The 16,694-nt window shown below is 44.1% G+C and overlaps 1 protein-coding gene across 1 annotated transcript in view; it reads left to right on the top strand.

Annotated features, from left to right (window-relative positions):
• Positions 1–1,535: 1,535 nt before the first annotated feature.
• LOC147678452 (vomeronasal type-2 receptor 1-like) overlaps positions 1,536–16,694 on the top strand; it is a 66,041-nt gene continuing 50,882 nt past the window's right edge. The window contains exons 1-2 of the mRNA XM_086945635.1: positions 1,536–2,160; positions 2,553–3,603. Coding sequence (XP_086801761.1) covers positions 1,536–2,160; positions 2,553–3,603 — 1,676 coding nt within the window. The remainder of the gene's footprint in view (positions 2,161–2,552; positions 3,604–16,694) is intronic.

Genomic DNA, 16,694 nt, shown 5'->3' on the forward strand with positions numbered 1-16,694 from the left:
TCAACACAAGACCTAAAAATATAACAACAATCACCGATCCCACCCTCACTCAGATATGGGGTCTGCCTCCCATAACTGGACACTCACGATGTGGGGACTGCAGTGTCTGCCACCTCACGGAGAACACAAAGACACTGAACCTAGAAGCAGGCAAAGTGTGGGAACAGAGATCCCACACCAATTGCAACAGCAGCAATGTAATTTACCTCATCACATGTACCTGTGGGAAACCATACGTAGGAATGACTACTCGTAAGATAAAACAACGCATCTGCGAACATAGAAGCACCATACGCTGCAAGAAAAACATAACTAAACTGACGGATCATTTCCTCACTGTCCACCACACCACTAATGACATGAGGTGGACTGTGATAGAACAATTGCAGCCAGGTCCGAACATACAATCCCGTCTTTTTGAAAAAGAGCAGCGATGGATTTACAGACTTCCCACCCACAAGAAGGGTCTGAATGATAACATTCCGTGGGGTTCCATGCTAAAATAACCTCAAAACTCCCTGCTGTGTCCAACAGCCCCTACGTACCTTGCCCCCATTTTCAGAAACCTTGACCAACATATCGCTTAATGGCTCATATAAGTCCCAAAGCACCATCCAACGAGCGCACCTTAAGAGATTATGCCCTATAATTTTGAAGTTGCCGATTCGGTAAAATATTGCCCCCTACATGCCAAATCTTGTAAACCGGTCGGTAACGGCCGAAAATACCAATTTTCAGCCGTTACCGACCGACCTACATCTGGCCCTAAGAGTCTGCACGACGTAACAGGCTAGTAATAAGAATCTGCGCCTGATTCCCTCTTTCATCTCTTCTCTCCACAGGTTTTTACTGACGCTCCATATTTTTAAGAGTGTCTTCCCAGTGGTACATTCTACCACTGGTTGATCAAGGATTTAGGACAGGGTGAGTCTTTTAGGGGACTCATACCTCCCATCTCCCTTTGGCCCTGATGAATACCGGGGATTGCCCCCAGATGGTTGAAACATGTTGACCTATACACCACTAACACATAATTGAGATACGTAGGTCGTAACTCCCCTTCCAGTATCTCACCCCTTATTTTAATATTGTCCAGTTGCTTTTTTCATTAAAAATCATTTACAAAGCCATAACCAGGACAATTTTTAACACTGTATTTTTCCTTTTTGCACTTACACTTCACAACCTGCTCCACTGTAATCCAGGTGTCGAAGCACACCCTGGTGACGCTAGGCCGCCAGGGTGGACCCCGATGATGAAGCATGTCACCACTAGGTGGTGAGTGAGGGGGTTTTTAACAAGGAATATTGATTCCACGTTTGGAAAACCTTCTACCTACTCATCGGGTGATACTTCTTCATTTGTTTTTCGAATATCCGTGACCAGGGGATCAGGAGTATTTCTCGTCCATCGTTTATGGGCATAATCCCTTACTCTCCATTTTGTTTTTTCGGATATCGTGGCAGCGCACAGCTGTGAGAGTCTAGACACCAACTCTCTCAACAGTACCATAGGAGGTTAGACACAATACGGACATGGCAGAGAACCCAGGTTTATCCTTCTCAACAGAAGAAATAGACTCTATCATGAGCAATCTCAACGTATTTGCTGATGCCAATATCAGCAACACCATATCACAGACTTCTGAATGGGACAAACTCACGGAAATGAAACGCAACCGCATCAGGACAATTCTACATGGGACTATACTTAAGGAATATGTAACTAATAACATAGCCCCAAAGGGCCTCCTTGTTACCAATGCCCCAAGAATATTCTTAGATGATGCTGAGTTCAGGAAGGATTGGGCCCTCATAGCGTGGCACTGCACGCACAATTGGATTATGCTTATTTTAAAAACAGCAGTGCGACTATCAGAAAAAATCCAAATAGAAATCCAATTAACCGAGAGTCAAATTAAAACCACAATCACAGGGTACAAAAAGAAACTAGATGATTTGAATAAAGAGATGAACGAATACAGAGAGAACCTCACCCAACAGAAAGTATCTAAATTTCAAAAAGACTTTAAAAAATGTACCTTTGTCAAGGCTTATCCGTATTCAGATCCCGATTATAAAGCCACAACCACACAAGATCCAGACTCGGATGCGGCAAGCAACACCTCCCACAGCTCCAACAGCAGCGGAGGATCCAATAGTAGCACACCACGACAAAGACAGAGAGGAGCATACCGAGGACATTACCAATGGCCACAATACAGCCACTCTCCGTTCCAGAACCCATACCAACAACTCCAACAGTTCCCAATGTATGGATGGCAGCCACCTTTTCAGCAATTCCCCTTCCCACCCAACCAGTTCCGTCCTCCTTTTCAGAACAGAGGCAGGCGCGGGAGAGGCCACAACAAACAAGGGAACAACGTCCACTGGGAAGAGGAAGACACGGTGAGCAGCAACACCAGGAACAAGACCGGGACCAACAGAGCAGGCCCCAGCAACATGAGGAATTAGTGACAAACCTGTCATCACGTACCTTAACTGAGACGGAGAGACAAGTCCTAAACAAGGGACTTGGTTTTGTACCAACAGCCACCTTGGACAAGTTCAAGCTACATTGCGAGCTAGCAGCTTTCTTCAGAAAACTAAAACTGAAAGCATTCTTCGAAAAAACTAACACTGAGAACACAGAAGAAATCACAAATGAAACCGGGTTAAGAACAAAATCGACATTTGTCCCTCCTCCACACACTGTCCCAGTGGAAATTAACAATTTCGAACAGGCGGTGTTCAATGAAATTGAGTCTACACCAATTCCCACTCTCTACCACAATATCAGCAGGTCTGAGAAAAAAGCCATATCTGACCTCAAGAATGACACCAAAATAATTACAAAACCAGCAGACAAGGGTGGAGGTCTAGTAGTAATGAACAAAATAGATTACCACACAGAATGCAGACGTTTGCTGGATAACAGAAATAACTACTTACCACTCACAAACCACCCCACAGACGACTTACGGATAGAGATCATTGATCTGGTGGAAACAGCAGAAGAAGCAGGACACATTTCCAAACAAGAAGCTGATTATTTGACAAAAACTGAGGCTAAAATACCATACTTCTATGTGGTCCCAAAATTGCATAAGGACAAACTACCACCTCCCGGAAGACCGATAGTATCCGGAATAGGTTCACTATTAGAACCTTTATCTAGGTTCTGTGATTTTTTCCTAAAACCCATCGTGCAAGGAACATCCACCTACCTCAAGGATACAAAAAATTTACTAACACTCCTAGAGACCATCAAGATGGAGGAGAACATGATTATAGTAAGCTTTGACATAGAAAGCCTCTACACTAACATTCCTCAGGATGCCACCATTAATGTACTCAAAGAAATATTGGAACAAACCACTTGGGAACACCGAACGCCCAAAGAATTTATCATCAGATGTGCTACCCTAGCCCTAAAAAGGAATTTTTTCGAGTATGAAGGCTCCCTATACCTGCAAATAGGGGGCACATCCATGGGCAGCGTTTTCGCGCCTAGTGTAGCAGGACTCTATGTGTTCGATTTCGAACAAAAATACATCTTATCACCCAACAATCCATACTTGGAAAACATCAAATTCTGGCGGAGGTATATTGACGACGTGCTAGCCATCTGGCAGGGTCCACAAGAAACAATAACAACATTCATAACCTGGCTCAACAACTGTGACCCACACCTGCACTTCACCCACAGTGCGGATAAAAAAAAAAAAAGGTCTTCTTGGACATACAAATCCAAAAGGAAAATGAAACCCTGGCCACAAAAACCTACTTTAAGCCAAAAGCAAAAAATAATCTCTTAAGATTTGAAAGCTTTCACCCGCGACCCCTGAGGGAGAACCTCCCCTACGGTCAATACTTACGCCTACCAAGAAACTGTAGTAAATTAACTGACTACAAAAACCAAGCTGGAGAACTCACCACCAAACTAGCCCAACGCGGTTATCCATCCAAGATTACACATAAGTTGCAAAAACGGGCGAGAAATCAACCCCGCCAAGCCCTACTGGAAGAAACTACAAAAAGCAGAGACAATATACCTCTCACATGTGTAACAACATATAATGCAATTTCAAACCAGGTCAGCAAAAGTATCAACAAACATTGGTCCATAATAAATTCAGGAACACTGAATTGGGAGAAACCCTTATTCTCCTATAGGAAAGCCCAGAGCCTGAAAAACAGTTTGGTCAACACAAGATCTAAAAATATAACAACAATCACTGATCCCACCCTCACTCAGATATGGGGTCTGCCTCCTGTAACTGGACACTCACGATGTGGGGACTGCAGTGTCTGCCACCTCACGGAGAACACCAAGACACTGAACCTAGAAGCAGGCAAAGTGTGGGAACAGAGATCCCACACCAATTGCAACAGCAGCAATGTCATTTACCTCATCACATGTACCTGTGGGAAACCATACGTAGGAATGACTACTCGTAAGATAAAACAACGCATCTGCTAACATAGAAGCACCATACGCTGCAAGAAAAACATAACTAAACTGACGGATCATTTCCTCACTGTCCACCACACCACTAATGACATGAGGTGGACTGTGATAGAACAATTGCAGCCAGGTCCGAACATACAATCCCGCCTTTTTGAAAAAGAGCAGCGATGGATTTACAGACTTTCCACCCACAAGAAGGGTCTGAATGATAACATTCCGTGGGGTTCCGTGCTAAAATAACCTCAAAACTCCCTGCTGTGTCCCACAGCCCCTACGGACCTTGCCCCCATTTCCAGAAACCTTGACCAACATATCGCTTAATGGCTCATAGAAGTCCCAAAGCACCATCCAACGAGCGCACCTTAAGAGATTATGCCCTGTAATTTTGAAGTTAACGCTATAAAAACCTTGACCATTATATCACCCTATGGGTCATAACAGTAACAAGCGCACCTTTATCCCTGTGCACATTTTAGCCACCCGGCAACACTGCCTGCAATAGATCTTACATCCCAGCCCGCTCGCGCCATTGCGCATGCGCGGCATACTCTCAGCCCGCTCGCGCCATTGCCTTTACCAAACCCTATACTTAACCACGGGTACAACATTTCTTTACATAGAATACGTTGTACTTCGTGATGCACCTACCCCCTGCACGTTGAAGCCTAATAGGAAAACGCCTCAAGTAAGCCTGCCCTCAGTCATGTTACGTTTGTGAATACCTCTGTGTTACATGTTTGTGAGTCTTGTTTGTCCATATCTAAGCACTAACAGCCTCTACTTGGTATTTGGTTTTGCGCATTCGCCCACATCAGTTAACTGTGGCGCACATCACCAATAATTTTCGAAATCTGACCCTCAACCAAGAGACATAATATAGATTTATTGCATGCCATTCAGCACGCACCTATAACTCTTGATACAATCGTATCCCAGCCTTCATGATAAGCGTTCACTCCCACCATATGAGCAGGCTTAACAACATTAGAAGCCTTTTTTCCAAACACCACTGTGGTATGCAGTATGTATGCACTGAGAATCTGCACAAAGAGTCTGCACGACGTTACAGGCTAGTAATAGGAATCTGCGCCTGATTCCCTCTTTCATCTCTTCTCTCCACAGGTTTTTACTGACGCTCCACATTTTTAAGAGTGTCTTCCCAGTGGTACATTCTACCACTGGTTGATCAAGGATTTAGGACAGGGTGAGTCTTTTAGGGGACTCATACCTCCCATCTCCTTTTGGTCTTGATGAATACCGGGGATTGCCCCCAGATGGTTGAAACATGTTGACCAATACACCACTAACACATAATTGAGATACGTAGGTCGTAACTCCCCTTCCAGTATCTCACCCCTTATTTTAATATTGTCCAGTTGCTTTTTTCATTAAAAAATCATTTACAAAGCCATAACCAGGACAATTTTTAACACTGTATTTTTCCTTTTTGCACTTACACTTCACAACCTGCTCCACTGTAATCCAGGTGTCGAAGCACACCCTGGTGACGCTAGGCCGCCAGGGTGGACCCCGATGATGAAGCATGTCACCACTAGGTGGTGAGTGAGGGGTTTTACCAAGGAATATTGATTCCACGTTTGGAAAACCTTCTACCTACTCATCGGGTGATACTCCTTCATTTGTTTTTCGAAAATAATTTATGTGTCACTCACAACAAAAATTAATTCTGACAGTGAAATTTGTCATCAACAAAACATAGACTTAAAACAATTAATATATTCCAGTCCAAAATTTTGAAGACAGGAGTAGCTGATATTTGATTATCTCATTCCTTCAATGAGCCACAACGAGGGGTTGGAATGTCAATTCATAATCAGGCCATGAGAAAGGACCCAGAATATGTGTTACTCAAAAAGAGGGTTCCCTAGGTGCCAGAGTTCCTTTTTTCACAGCAACTCCCTGATTTGTGAACTGTTGATACATTTTGAATCCAAGAAGTCCATGGTTCTCTTCACAACCAAGAACTGGCAGACAATGTTCTTCATTCTTTAGGGCGGAACTTCTCACTTGAAATCTTGTTATTGTCCATTTCTATTGTGACAATTGCCGTTCAATAAATTTTTGAAGCAACAAAGAATTCCATTTGGGACTTGTGTCTCTTGTGTCTCATCATTTATGAGTGGTGTTTGAATTAAAAGAGACAAAAGACACACAGATGATGGCTGGAATGCAGAGCACATCAAACATTCACCCCCAGTCAAGACATCTGGGTTAAATCCATTGTTCTTTTGCTCACCATGCCACCCCAGTTTGGACTCAGTCATATGCAAATCAGTCTTTACCCTGTGCCTCATGGGAGCAGTCCAGAGCGAGCTGCCAAACCAGGTCCTCCCTGACCCGGAAACAAGCATCCTGGGACCGATTTCGGGGCATCACCCCTCGTCAGTCAAGCTAGCTTGAATCCTGTGGGACAGTGAGCCCGGGACCCACATCTGGGCATACCCGGCACACTTAGGGCAAGAAAGCAAAAGACACACAGATGATGGACGGAATGCAGTACAAATAAAACATTCATCACAGTCAAGAGATCTGGGTTAAATCCATCGTTCTTTTGCTCACCATGAATTGAGGCAGTCAAATTAGCAAGCAATCGATGAAGAATTTGTGTTCATCCAACAGAATTATTTAAGGTTCCTTGATCATTCCCACTTCAAACATTCACTCGGTCGGACCTCATTGCTTAATGGTAAACTTCGTCCACAGACTGCTGTGTCTTTTTGAAAGTTGACATTGACCTGCCCTTAGCCCTTTTTTGCCTGCAGCCTGTCTTGAGTCACATGACTGGGTGTAACTGACAGTTAGACTTTGTGAATTCCTCCCAAGCAGTCACACAATAGAGGGAGTCGGTGTAACTCAATGAGAAATCTTTTGACAGGATAGGGGAGGAGCACAGCACATGCCCACTTACAATTCAATAACCTGTGCTCTGCTTTTAGACAAATGGCCTAATGACCTCACCTTGTCACTGTGGCCAGCTTGGAGCCAGGGCAGGTAGGGGAGTCAGTAAAGTCCATTCACTTCAAAGCCACTGTCTAGAAGTGTCTCCCACCTCCCAGAACCAGGGCACCAGAATATAAAAAATGAACTTCAGGCACCAACTCTTCAATACACTTCTGGACCAGTGGAGACTCTGCCAGGAAGAAGAACTGTTGTGTTGCTGAAAGTACTGCCACCCTGCTGGACTGCTAATCTGCTGCTGCCTTGCTGAACTGCCGCCTTTTTGCTCTGCTGTCCTGCGGAAGAAGAACTGGAACCTTAGCTTATTCTTGAAACCAGGCCTACAAGAGTGACTCAAAGGGCCAGACCACTGGCCTTCTGATCTGAGCCTCAGGGATATAAAAGGCTCTCCCAACATCCTGCACTAGCACCTGAATTCAGCTGAAGTGAGCCCTGACCCCCAAGTGGTTCCCCTTAACTGTTGGACTACTGGTGTGGCTCAGAGAACTGCATTCAAGCTTTTGGGCTCTTTGTGACAGCGAATGGGCCTGTTCGCACCGAGACCTCGCAGCTCGTACCGTGATAAGTAAAGTGCCGTCAGCCCACCCTTCACGCTACTGCATCAACCGCTTGCGGGGACTGCCTGTGCAAAGCTCAGTAATGCCTGTCTATTATGCCTGGACTGCTCTTTGCGGTCCTGTCTCCCACACACGGGACTCTTAACCCCTTCAAAGCTCATGACGAGCTCAGCTCGTCATGAGGTACACCTCTCGTACACTCATGACGAGCTGAGCTCGTCATGAACAATAGGATTTTAAAAACTTCAGCCTACGGGGGGAATCTGCAACGCACTGATGGCGTTAAGAAGGTACAACGTCAGCGCAACTAACCCTAGATGGGCCTTTGAGCTTTTTGGAGCTATTTTCACTAAAATCTTTATAAATTCATAACTCAGTTTCTACTGATTGGATTGCTGGCGTTTTTGGTGTCAAATAACTTATTGAAATGTTCTCAGTTTTTCTAAATTGTTGTGGGATTTTTCTTGTGTTGTGTTTTCACTTTGTTACTGTTTGTGTGCTGCATAAATACTTTATAAATTGACTCTAAGTTAAGCCTGACTGCTTTTCTGCCAAGTTACTCATGGTTATGCACAGGTTAATTTAGCGACTTATTGTGATTCACCCTGCAATGGTGTGTGGCACACACCACAGCCAACAAGCAACCCAATTTCTGACACTTCAAGTGTCTATTGATATTTTGCAACCAGAATCTGGTGGCAAAACATGAATATTTTACTTCCAACTTAAAGGGAGTTGTAACCCATTCTCAAACGGACTGGGGTCGCCAAGGGATACTTCTTCTGTGTGAATGGTGAAACATTTTTTTAAGAGAAGGAAGTCATGAACGACCACTTAATCTTGAAAAAATATTTTAAACATTGGCAATTTCATTTTCAGACACATCCCATTTGCCTCTTAGGAAAAATTGCAGTTTTTTTTTAAGTTTTCTTTATTTAAAAACAATCACAGACCCCCACCATGTCTGTGATTGCAGCTAATTGCAGTGTGTCGGAATTTGCAACCTACCTTACTAATGAGGTAGGCCAATTTGCAACCTACCATGATTTGTATTTTGTGACCCAATCCATTAATACATAGGTTGGTTTACAAAAGAAGAATGCACTCAGTAAAAGTTCACATTATAGAAATCCATATATAAACATACAAACAGACACAATATTGATGTAGTTGTCCGTACTGTAGCTAAATTCTCTTGTGGTCAACAATGTTACCAGCATTTGATAACCAATAATTAGGGCAGAGCCAGTGTATCATTTCAGAGACAGTGACAATGACATAAGTTAGAATCATCTACATTTTCTTTAGCGCTCTCCATAAAGACTGCGCATCAATGGAACTATTATACATACCTCAATGTGTTCAATGTAACCAGTGGCGGCCGCTACTTAACAGGGGTGGCGGCTGCTACTTACCAGGGTTCGCGGGTGGGTTGGATCGTGGGGTAATTCTTTTTTTTTTTAATAGTTACCTGAAGGCCCGCTGGCAGCTGCCTCTCGGTTCTCCTAGGCACCTCAGACGACAACTGGAACCAGGAAGCACACAGGCCCACATACTTCCCTACCCATTAACAACACTGGCTTACATCAGCGTTGTGATTGGTCTGAGCACCGTGGTTAAGCGCTCAAACAGGGAGTGAGAGCCTGTGTAAGTTCTTCACCCAGACTGTGCATTACAGCCGATGGAGAACATGCAAAGTGCGCCTGACTGTTTGACCGGCCAAAGACAATAGGCCAAACCGTAATGCGCACTTTAGAGTGTGCTCACCACCACTCCTCCGCCTGGCCCCTGCTGCAGGAACGGAAAACAAAAATTATAATAACATTGGTTATTATCATTTTAGTTTTCCCTTTTAAACTGCAAGCAGAGCAGTGGGGCAATGCTCTTCCCCCTTAGCAGAGGAGCCGCCGCTGCATGTCCCTGCCACTCTCACAGTGTGCAATATGCATCTTTCTAAGACGTCCATGTGCATGCAGGGTATGTTACAGAAAAAGGTGCAGTAATGCTGCAGTTTGCATTTAGTTCCTATATTGGGCCTAAGTGTGTTAGTGCATGGTGCATGTCCCACCTCACCAATATAGTGCAACTTGTAGTCAAGGCCACAGTGGACTCAGACTCCCACCCGTCTAAAGTTGTGCTTTCCATTCTGCAACGTCAGAGGTGGCTGCCCGGTGCTCTCGCAAACACTCTTGGTAGCAAGAGCGAGGGGGGGGGGGGGGGGCAATATTGTAGCGCTAGGATGTCTTTTGATAGGTGTGCGCTGGAGAACCAGCATATTCATCCATTCATCCATTCATTCATTCTTGTGGGATTTGTGTCAGGAAGTGTACTGTTGATGACTGCATGTGGTCTGTAAGGAGCCTCAAGCAGGGATGAATTTGTCAGCCCAGGCACGAAAGGCTAACTTTAAGCATGCTGGGTGTATACAAAATGTCTTAATAATGCAGTGCACGTGCATCAATTAATAGATTATTACTTATAAAATAGGCTCCTAATGTAAACAGATGCCCCTAAGAGAAATATCAGTGAGGCTGCACACATATTGATTTCTTTAGCATCAGTTTCTTCTAAACTCCTTCATTCCATGAAGTATGCATGTGCATAAGCAGAAGTTGATTGTACTAACTTGCTCTTTTTTCCTCTCCCTGGAGTACATGCCTCGAGAGCCGAGCTGTACGCGCGCGCCTTCCATGTTTTCGCGTAAACGCATTCCCTCCCGTGGGATTGGACAGCTGTCTCAGCCGCTGCCGCCTGGATGGTATAAATTCCGGCCGGCGCGTGGCCATCTCATCTGCGGGAGCTCGCGCTAACACCGGCTGCTGTAGCGTGATCTCACGCTTTGCGCGGCATCGGCCCACTTCGGAGACAACATGGCGGAAGGTAACATCAGGGAATGGGGTGGCTCGGACACTTCTGCTGTGTATGGATTGTAGCCTGCAATATCGGGAAGGGAATGTTTGAGATATCTTAATGTCGTAGCCAAAATAATGAGGTGCCAAAAAAACAAAAGGTAGCCTATTATAGGTAGGAATAGATTTGATATTGTAAACACCACGTTTTCGTACCTTGAAGATATATATTGACGAGGTACATTCAGGCGCGCAACACCCATTGGACATACAAGTGGAATTAGGTATAGAAAATCTGTACATACATACCTGTCTATATTATTGTACTCCATACATTGGCTGCATTATTATGGTGGAATTATATTCCCTACTCGATATTCTTGACCACAGCCTGTTTATGGCACCCTGTGCTGGTAGACACAGAAATTCCAAGAAGGCTTCCGAGCGTCTCCAATCCTAGGTACTTCTTTTCCGTTTTGTCAAACAAACACATAAATACATTTGTTATATTAAAGAAAATGGTGAGCAATCGAACGTGTTGGATGAAAAAGTAAAAATAGATTTATAAGAGAGAAGAAGACCAAGAAATATCAGTTTGGAGGCAATAAATGTGAAGAAAGGTTAATATAGATAAGATAAATGAACAAAGAGAGAGATGGAAAGAAGGATAGAAGTAAAGAAGTGACAGAGAGAGAAAGGAGGAGGTGGAACTGAGATGTAAAAGAATGGAGAAAGAAAACAAAACTGATAAGATAATGGAGAGCAACGGAGATGAAGACCTGCTAGAGAAGGGAACCATGAAAAAGAAGAGACAGGAGAGCGAGATCGGAGTTATATAAAGAGACGGAGAGATATGGGATGAAGATAAAAAAACAGATTGTAAATTGGAGACCCCGTCCTGGACAGCACGCAGGACCTCATGCACAGTTCCATGCTCCCTTTTATTTATTTTATTTATTTTATTTTATGTAGTTTATAGAGCGCGCAGCTACCCCCGAAGGGGTGTCCCGGCGCTAAAATCCTGAGCCTCCAAGGGAAAGTAGGGAATAAAGCAGGAGAAGCAGTGGAGTGACTCAAAGTCCGGAGAAGAGCCAGGTTTTGAGTTTGGCTCAGAAGATGGATTCAGAGGGACAGAATCTCAGCTCGATTGGTAGGGAGTTCCACAATTTGGCAGAAATGACACTGAACCCTCTGCCACCCGTTCTAGATAATCTAAAACGGGGCGAGATCAGGAGGCGAAGGTCATTGGATCTCAGGGATCTGGTGGAGCGGGATATCGAAACCCGTTTTTTCAGATAGTTAGGTCCGCGGTCGTTGACGGCTCGATAGGTGAGGGTGAGGACCTTGAACTGAATGCGGCTAGCCACTGGAAGCCAGTGGAGTTCCCTCCGATAAGCAGAAACAGATTGGCGGTACGGGATGTTACCAATCAGTCTGGCTGCAGCATTCTGGACAATCTGCAGCCGACCTACCAAGTACTGGGGGGCACCAGCATAGAGGCTGTTGGCATAGTCCAAGTGGGACGTGATGAGGGCTTGGGTGACTGTACGGCGGGAATCCAGGGGGAGATAGGGGAGAATTTTTCTGATCATGCGCAACTTCAGGAAGCAGGCAGAGGTGACTTTATTAACCTGAGTTTTGCATGACAGGGAGTCGTCAAACTGGAAACCCAGATTCCGAGCCGAGTGAACGGGGGACGGGGCGGGATCAAGCGCCGTGGGCCACCACCAAGAGGAGGGGATGGAGGTTCTCTGATTAAAAAACAGTACCTCCGTTTTGTCTGCATTCAGTCTGAGATGATTCGCGGTCATCCAGATACTGATGTTGTTGAGGCATTGGCGAAAGTTGGCGAATGCGGAGTTCGAATGGTCCCTGAAAGAAAACACCAACTGTGTGTCGTGAGCGTAAGAGACCACCCTGACTCCGTAGGACTCCACAACGTCGGCCAAGGGGGCAAGATAGACGTTGAAGAACAGGGGGCTAAGGGCGGAGCCTTGCGGCACCCCGCATGACAGGGGTTTTTTCTCTGACTTGAAGGGACTACCGTTCCACTAGTCACACACTGCACTACACACCATATACCCACCAAAGACACCAAAGCACATCCAGGCATATATCTAACACATTCAAACATTTTCTTAATTTTTTCTTTTTCATTAATATTTTTTTACTTCGTTATTAAAGTGCATAGCCAGGCGCTTTGTGAAACTATCCGGGTGACAATCTGTGAATACATTATTAGCATATATATAGAAACGGGACACAAAACAGACAACTCTTGTCACTCCACTGAGGGGCACGTGAGAAGACCCAATAGGTGGCACTTTAAAAAAATAGATTTTATGTTTTTTTGTTTTGTTATTATAGATTGGTGATTCAAGGTAATAACCACAGGACAGTGCACCCCTCCTCATTTTCACTGGGTAGAACTTAGTCCAGTGGCAGTCATTTATGGGGCAGCCGAAAGCACGTGGACAGACATGCATTATGTTTACTGCTGACACTTAAATTCAATATTTCATCATCAGACTAGGCTTCGAAAGGATCATATTCCTACGTCCCTGCAGGATGGAGCAGGGCATAAACCTGCGGGCAGGTTGTGCCCTCCTGTGTTACACCCGGGTCATCGACAACTTGGCAGAAACGAACTTTTGCAGAGTATTTTGGGGATTTATTTATTTATTTTATTTATGCGATTTTCTATAGCGCGAACTTTACCCGAAGGTGTCAGAGCGCTTTACATAAGCACCAGTTGAGAAACATAAGGATTTAGGATTACATGCGTTACAAAAAGGATACACACGGAAAAAAATTGTAAATGTACAAGATGTAAAGTCACACAAGGAGGCGATACACGTTGATATACTCTAAGGTGGTATAAAGGTCTACTGCATATACTAGTGATGACTCTATATACATAGGGAAGGGATAGACATGGATATACTCTAGGAGTCACATAGAAATGGAAGAGAGCACAGCGGTCTACTGCATATACTAGTGATTAGAGTTATCTCTATATACATAGGGAAGGGATACACATGGATATGTGATGCTGATAGAATACTGTCCTAAATTGCTGCACCTTTATTTTTAGATGCGGCAGGCAGCTGCTCTCTTCCACCTTAGGTTTCAAAGACTCTCCGTAGGAGTTGCCTAGGGATTCTTATGGGGCTTTAAGGCAGCACTGTATGTTTAGAGTGTTTCACACAAACTTCTGTGAGCACTCAGAAACTGGCAGGGAAATTTGGATTCCCTCGCGACTTTTTTACATAAGTAGGGAATGCTCATTTATTCCAACCGCAAAATTACCAGCATTTCCGCTAGCTGTGAGTTTGTGGGTAAAATATAATTAATATACTGATGTGAATTCCCCCAAGTTTCTGGCACAAATATGAAAGGCTTCTGGTGGTTCAGGAACTGAAAAGCAATCCACTACTGTACTCTGTGATCCCCATTAGAGAATGCAAACAACCTCGAGTCCCTTGTTCTCAAGAAATGTGCCACAGGCCTATGCTCGTTTCTTTGAAGACATTAGGAAACCTTCCTCTTGAATCCTGTTTTAAACGTTACTACAATACCTGCTACAAAAGCGTTCGCAATCCTGTTACCCTCAAGTGTCACTGATGAAACATCACACTCTTATACAAACCAGTTTGTTATATTCCTAATTCCGCTGCATCCTCTTCATACACATGAGCTTTCTCCTAATGCAGTGTACTTTCTTTCACTAAATCTCTGAAATACACAACCACAGATGTTCAGTGCTCGCACTCCTGTAGATATGTGCTCTCCTCTTTTAGGAAATGAATGATCAATATATCTTCCTTCCATGTGTCTCAACACTGGCTTCTGGGATGTTAATGTTTATCATCTTTATTGTTGTGCTGAAATTTCAAAAAATTAACTGTATGACCCCAAAGTATTTGTAAAGCGCACAGTTAGTGCTGCCAAATACCAGGGTTACTGGATGTCCAGCCAATGTAAAACAAATCCTGTGCACACGTTTTTTAATTGTTCAGTTCTCAAGTGAGAACTCAATGTATGAAATGAAAGTTCAAAAATGAGGTTGAGATCCAGCGTCGTTGAATAAATGTTTATGGTTCAGTCTAGATCAGTACATACGAAAAACAACTAGCCGACACGTGTTTCGTCACACCGTGTGAAGGCTGTGACTCTTCAGGGCTGTTGAAAACACAAACGATGATGTAACGGCGCGCCAGTTCGAAAGGTAATGCAATCTGGCTGCATGGTAGGTCAAGGCGAGATGTGATGGACGGTGTACCTACTTCACAAGGTGTGACGAAACACGTGTCGGCTAGTTGTTTTTTGTATGTACTGATCTAGACTGAAGCATAAACATTTATTCAACTACGCTGGATCTCAACCTCATTTTTGAACTTTCATTTCATGCATTGAGTTCTCACTTTAGAACTGAACAGTTTAAAAACGTGTGCACAGGATTTTCTTTACAATTGTTTGGTAGGGGACTTGGTCCCTGTCTACGCAGGGGCTGTTTTCTGTCTGGGTTTGTTCCCCTGACCTGTTTGCACCGTACTAACTTAACCTACACACAACCTATGGACTTCGTATCCGCTGAGCGCCAATTCTTCCTGTCCCCTATTCAAACCCAATCTGTCCTCTCGTCCTACTGGATGTCCAGGTTGCCTACTCCTAATTCCACCTTATGACTTTTTGTTCCACCTCCTTCTATCTCCTGCCTCTTTATCTTACTCGTGCAGGTTAATTCTCTACCCTGATTTCGCCCTTTCCACTTTTTTCCTTTCTCCCCTCTTCCTCCTTTCACCCTTTAGTGACTTGCAGTCTCTGAATTTGGGTCAAAATCTGATGATGAAAAGTAAGCCCTGTTCCCCAAAAATGAGTTTTGGTGCCCATCGCCTACATACACTGGCACAAATGAACCACTGTTTTTTCCCTACACTCATTGAAATAAAATAGGCAGGTCCTCTTCATCGACCACAAGGACTCATATGAAGAAAGTTCATAACGAGAAGAGAACTAGGGGCATACCTTGGGGGGTAGGAGGGGGGTTTACACCCTTCAATAAATGTATTATTTGATAAATAGTTGGGTACATGGGCTTTCAGTCTGGTATTGTGAGGTGTCTGTCAGATTTCACCTGGGATGTTTACATACTCACTCAAACAAACACAGACACATACTCTTGTCTCCCTTTACACAATATTGTGTTTTAAATGCCCTCACAATCCGCACTCCTTTCCCTTTCCACTGCCTCTTAAGACTCCCTCATGTGCTGCTTCTCATTTAACGATTAACATGTAATGCACACACGATTGTTGGAAAATCTGAAGCTCACCCCCCCCCCCCAGTCTTTCTGACCAAACTACATACCTAAAGAGAAGGCCTTGAGGAACACAGCCATGACAATACATTCTTAGAATCCCTTTAGAGAAACTCACATGTCAAGTAAGTGTCTTGAAGAACAATCACGCTGTGAAAAGACAAAGGGGCATATTATCAAGGAAGGCGTTAAAATTATCGCCGGTTTAGCGGCAGACAACTGCTGCTAAAGCGGCGATAATGGACTTGATAATATGCCCTGGAGAATTCCAATAGAAGCCCATTTTCACACCAGAACAAGGGCTTCTATTGGAATTCTCCAGGGCATATTATCAAGCTTATTATCGCCTCTTTAGTGGCAGTTTTCTGCGGCTAAACCGGCGATAACTTTTAACGCCGTTCTTGATAATATGCCCCTAACATCCTTCCCTGATAGAAGCAGAGGTCCATGACTCACATTTAACACTGATAGTTCTAGTTTTCAGAGCAGTGTTTGATGCAAATGTTGCTAGTCAATATT

The sequence above is a fragment of the Lissotriton vulgaris genome, chromosome 12 (genome assembly GCF_964263255.1).
Source record: "Lissotriton vulgaris chromosome 12, aLisVul1.2, whole genome shotgun sequence".
Classification (NCBI taxonomy): domain Eukaryota; kingdom Metazoa; phylum Chordata; class Amphibia; order Caudata; family Salamandridae; genus Lissotriton; species Lissotriton vulgaris.